This window comes from Eriocheir sinensis, unplaced genomic scaffold, assembly GCF_024679095.1.
Source record: "Eriocheir sinensis breed Jianghai 21 unplaced genomic scaffold, ASM2467909v1 Scaffold65, whole genome shotgun sequence".
Classification (NCBI taxonomy): Eukaryota; Metazoa; Arthropoda; class Malacostraca; order Decapoda; family Varunidae; genus Eriocheir; species Eriocheir sinensis.
The window spans coordinates 443402-448924 of record NW_026111998.1 but is presented as its reverse complement, the minus strand read 5'-3'; the positions used below and the strand labels follow the sequence as shown (position 1 = coordinate 448924).

At 44.0% G+C, this 5523-nt stretch overlaps 1 protein-coding gene across 5 annotated transcripts; it reads left to right on the top strand.

Moving 5' to 3' along the window:
* The first annotated feature begins 298 nt into the window (after positions 1-298).
* LOC126993644 (neogenin-like) lies at positions 299-4991 on the top strand. 5 transcript variants are annotated; one of them, XR_007748095.1, is made up of 6 exons: positions 299-433; positions 861-951; positions 1245-1403; positions 2570-2775; positions 3538-3802; positions 4851-4982. XR_007748095.1 is itself a non-coding variant. In XM_050852811.1 (6 exons), exons 3-6 carry the CDS (start codon positions 1247-1249, stop codon positions 4859-4861), a joined length of 474 nt encoding a protein of 157 aa, XP_050708768.1. In that variant the 5' UTR covers positions 299-433; positions 861-951; positions 1245-1246; the 3' UTR covers positions 4862-4991. The 5 variants fall into 5 exon arrangements, 3 of the variants coding, with proteins under 3 accessions (XP_050708768.1, XP_050708770.1, XP_050708769.1); XM_050852811.1 differs by having other exon boundaries at positions 3538-3637; positions 4851-4991; XM_050852813.1 differs by having other exon boundaries at positions 3546-3637; positions 4851-4862.
* Positions 4992-5523: the final 532 nt, after the last annotated feature.

Here is a 5523-nt window from a genome sequence, read left to right as displayed (position 1 = left end):
GTGTTTTGGCAGTGGCTAAGCGTCGAAAACCGGTACATGCACGAGGGCGAGATGATGAAGGCAAGTTATCCCAGCATCGTTTCCAGATTGTCGTACTCGGAGCATTACTTTTACCAGCTTCTCCCGCATAAATATCACCAGGAAACATGAATGATAAACCATTTCAACAATAACTACAAATAAATATCGTTATTGTGACCCAGGAAACAGTTTTGGGGATGGAAATTGGGAAACATGAGAAACTGAGTACGACAATCTGGCAACGTTGTACAATAATCCCAGCCATCAGCTGTTCAGTGTTTGTTTACCTCGCGCGGGGAGAGAGGAAGGGGTGCTAACCCTTGTTATCCCTGCTATCCACGTGCCCCCCCTTGTTATCCTCGTGCTCCCGGCCTTGTAGCGGTGCCGTGGCGGGGCGTGTAGGCGTTGACATGTAAGCCCCGGTCGTCTACCCTCCGTGCCCTATGGGGGTCCGTGGACGGGGCAGGTAGTTTGGGTTAACCCGTCCGCTGCGGTTGGCACTGGTTTGGATTTCACTGTTAGCCTAGTATCATATATATAGTTTCATGTCTTTCTCTGTCTCTGTGGTGGATAGTGGAGTGTTTCCCATGTGGTATTGGTGTGCTGGATATCCTCTCCCAAGGTGCAGGACTACATTTTCTTCATTGAATTGTAGCAGCCACTTTTTGTTCCACTCCTGTAGCTTGATGAGGTCTTCTGCTAGGAAATGCACATTCAAGGGGACAAATATACTTTTCCCATTTCATTTCAACAGAGTAAATTTTAATGCAAGTGGAATTTTTCCATGTTGAGAATATGCTAACAGCTCCTCATTTTCATTTTCCATTTCCATCTTGCAGCACTCACGGTCAACGGCACTGCCCATACACTTAGTCCACCCTGGCGGGGACCTCACCAATGACCTCCCAGACAAGCCAGTTGGTCTGAAGGGTGAGTGTTTCCCTCAGTGTTGTGATTAACATCCTCTGTCCCCTTCAAATTGTCCCTCCTACCTCCTACCTCCTTATCCATCACTTACATTCTTAATTCCCAACAAACAGTATAAACCTAATATATATATGTGTTGTGTATAGAATTTAGGATAACTTACAGGTACAATACATTTGTATAATTTTGTTTTCATGGTACAAAATATTCATGTTTGGAAGCCATGATAAAACCTACATAGTGATCATGATGGTGGAGTCACTGTGTTATCTGCAGTGTCTTGTGGTCCATTACAGCCATGGCACTGAATGACCACATCAGGGTGTGCTGGCAGCCCCCCGCACAGCACAATGTGATGCTGTGCGGCTACACCATTGCCTGGGACCAAGGCGTGGCGGACATCTACTCCAAGATCGTGGACAGCAAGCAGCACGGTTACATCATTGATAAGCTGGGTGTGTAAGATGATCATTTGTGGCTAATTCTCCATTTTCTGGCCAAGTAGTATGCAGACCTGCAGTGTGATTCTCCACAAGACAGGGATTTTGAATTAGCCACTTCTACATTTGTGTTGAGCCAAGAGAAGGTAAAGATTTTGTTAGCCCGTCAAATGCGATTGGCATGGATTTGCCCTCACTGTTAGTCTGGTAACCTTTCTCTGCCTCTCTGGTGGACAGTGGAGTGTTTCCCATGTGGTATTGGTGTGCTGGATATCCCCTCCCAAGGTGCAGGACTTTACATTTTTCTTCACTGAATTTTAGTAGAAACATTTTGATCCATTTCTATAGCTTGGTGAGGTCTTCTGGTAGGAAATCCACAGTCAATGGGTTAAATGATATCATAGTTAACCATTTATTGAGTCTGGAGTTAACATTACATTCCCCCCCCCCAAAAAAAAATGATGATGGAGTCCATAACAAGTTTTCATTTAAGCAAAGTAAAGTGAAGGTAGAGATCTTGCTAAGTAGATCATAGTTAAACATTTATTGAGTCTGTTAACATTTCACACACACACACACACACACACACACAGAAAAGTATTTACACACCATCATAAAGTTAGCTCTCCATATTGTGAAGACCCTGGACCATGAGAGCAATTATTGAGGGAAAGGAGGTGGTATTCTGAGTTGCCATTTTCAGACTCATCATCGTTCAGGCTCATTCCTCTGTCTGCCCTGAACTCTCAGATATTTCCTGGGTGGTCATAATGTTAGTCAGGTTATTCATTGGTTATCCGTGGCCTGTTATCTGTCTTTCTACCTGTTGTCTGTTAGTCTATCTCATTTGTTATCTGTTCTGCCCAGTTTAACCCCTTGACTGCGGATTTCCTAGCAGCAGACCTCGCCAAGCTACAGGAATGGAACAAAAAGTGTCCGTGGCTACAGTTCAGTGAAGAAAAGTGTAGTCCTGCACCTTGGGAGGGGATATCCAGCACACCAATACCACATGGGAAACACTCCACTATCCACCACAGACAGAGGGAGAAAGACCTGGGACTATGTTACCAGGCTACCAGTGAAGGCAAAATCCGTGCCAATCGCAGTGGACGGGTTAAGGGCCGTGAAAAAATTGTTGTATTGTTACGATTAGGTCCATAACAAGTTCTCCATCTCCTCAGAACCCAACATGGAGTTTGTGATAAGCCTGCGAGCCTTCAACAACGTGGGTGACGGGCAACCGGTGTACCAGCAAGTCCGCACCCAGCCAGAGGAGGAGGAGGTGGTGGCACCCACGCTGGACCCGGCGGTGTGGGTGAAGGCCGTGGTGCTGACGCCCTTCACCGTGGTGCTGCAGTGGGCGGACACCATGCTGAGCCAGAACCAGGTGATTTATTTATTTATTTATTTTTTTATTATTATTATTTTTTTTTTTTCAAGGGAGGCAACTCAAGGTAAACAAATTAAACAACAATTAAAAGGCCACTAGATGCCGTTCCAAACACAAGCATGAAGAATGGGAGGTCAAAAGAGGTCAGTTTTGGGTAGTGTTGCTGGGCTGCTTCAGGGAGGGCAGTCATCAGCTGGAAAATATATGTTTTATCTCATGTTCTTTGTGCACTGTGTCACGACTTGCCACTTGCATCAACACAGCACCGGAAAAGTTAGTCATTTGTCAAGGAACTTATTCACCACTTACACATTCTTGTTTCCCTGCACACACTCCCTTATTCGCCTCATATCCACCTCTCCACATCCTTATTCGTAACTTGCATCCTTCTCCCTCCTACAAACAGCCCCTCATTCACCTCATATCTTCCTCTCTATATCCTTATCCATTACTTACTCATACTCTCGTCCCAGCAAACTCCCTTATTCACCTCACGTTCACCTCACATCCTTATCCATAACTCATGCATCCTCTTTTTCCTGCAAACAGTCCCTTATACACCTCATATCCTCCCTCATACATCCTTATCCTTCAATTACACATCCTCTTTTTCCTGCAAGCACTCCTTCACACCCTTCCTATCCTTCTGTCATTCATGTCTCATTTCACAAGCCAGTCCTTCATCCAGTGACCTTTCTTATGTTTTCCCTCCGTCCTTGTACCTGACTCCCTGTTAATACTGATCTTTGACTCCTGCAGTACAACAGCTGCACCACCTTCTCGTCCTCATCCTCCAGCCGCTACGTCAACGCCACGGATGTGACCTGCCTCATTGACAGCCTCAAGCCATCAACAGTGTGTGAGTTTGCCGTGAAGACCATCAGGGTGAGACCACAGTGCTGGAAGCCTTCGTTCTTCTTTCAGTAAATATTCACTCAGTCCTGCACCTGCAACACTTCTCAAGGAAATCCTGCACAGCTGAATCCTTGCTGTGATGAGGCACAGAGAAATTATGACTCATAGGGTGAGCTATTATTAGTGTTTGAGATATTGATTTTTTCATTGACCTTTTGCAAATACTTAAAAATGAACCTTACATAATGGTATTAGAAACAGCACAGCAGGGTTGGCAATGATTTAATCAAATTGATTTAATCAGATGATTAAATCATTGATTTTATTTGTATTTTTTCTGAGTAAAAGTATTCCATAGGTAAAATGATGTGCTCCAAAGATGATAAAGTAAAACAACCTATTCATGTGCAATGATTCATTTATTCTCTTCAAAGTATAAAAAAAAAGATTCCTACGTTATTATATCCTCCTGCGCTAATGTTGCCAACTTGACATGTTTTTTACTAGGTAAAAAATCAGCCTCCTCTAGTCTTTACTAACTTGGCTGGCAATGTATCATAATAGCAACCAAGGTTTGCAACCAAACTGTAACAGAATAGAAGTAGATATTCTTCTGTATGGTAATAATATAATATTCTGTCATGAAAATGACAACTTCAGGCAACTCTATCTGTCCTAAACCTGCTCCTGTACCAACTACAAACAAGTACTGAACAAGTATGTATCTGGATCCTTGACTGTGCTCAGACTTACAGGCCTAAACTTAAACTTAAAGTAACCTATGGAAACTTATGAATCACTCACCAGGATATATATAAATTATATATATATATATATATATATATATATATATATATATATATATATATATATATATATATATATATATATATATATATATATATATATATATATATATATATATATTTATATATATATATATATATATATATATATATATATATATATATATATATATATATATATATATATATATATATATATATATATATATATATATATATATATATATATATATATATATATATATATATATATATATATATATATATATATATATATATATATATATATATATATATATATATATATATATATATATATATATATATATATATATAAAATGCATGATAGGGGAACTTTGAAGTTTTGGTGTGCCAAAATCACACTTTTTCCCACACACTTGTCCCCATCAGGTTTGGTGTGAGTCCCCCTATAGCCTGGTGGCCTCCAACACCCTGCTGGTGGCCCGGCCGTCCTGGCCCTCCCTGGCGAGCCATCCACCAGCACCTTCACCCGGCAGCCGTCCACCACCACCTTCACCCGGCAGCCATCCACCAGCACCTTCACCCGGCAGCCGTCCACCACCACCTTCACCCGGCAGCCGTCCACCACCACCTTCACCCGGCAGCCATCCACCACCACCTTCACCCGGCAGCCATCCACCACCACCTTCACCCGGCAGCCGTCCACCACCACCTTCACCCGGCAGCCGTCCACCACCACCTTCACCCGGCAGCCATCCACCACCACTTTCACCCAGCAGCCGTCCACCACCACCTTCACCCGGCAGCCGTCCACCACCACCTTCACCCGGCAGCCGTCCACCACCACCTTCACCCGGCAGCCATCCACCACCACCTTCACCCGGCAGCCGTCCACCACCACCTTCACCCGGCAGCCATCCACCAGCACCTTCACCCGGCAGCCGTCCACCACCACTTTCACCCAGCAGCCGTCCACCACCACCTTCACCTGGCAGCCATCCACCAGCACCTTCACCCGGCAGCCGTCCACCACCACCTTCACCCGGCAGCCGTCCACCACCACCTTCACCCGGCAGCCATCCACCAGCACCTTCACCCGGCA

Coding starts and splice junctions, on each gene's coding strand:
- LOC126993644 (XM_050852811.1), top strand. CDS start 1,247: ATGGCACTGAATGACCACATCAGGGTGTGCTGGCAGCCCCCCGCACAG. Junction 1,404..2,569: donor TTACATCATTGATAAGCTGG/GTGTGTAAGATG, acceptor CCATCTCCTCAG/AACCCAACATGGAGTTTGTG. Junction 2,776..3,537: donor CCATGCTGAGCCAGAACCAG/GTGATTTATTTA, acceptor TGACTCCTGCAG/TACAACAGCTGCACCACCTT.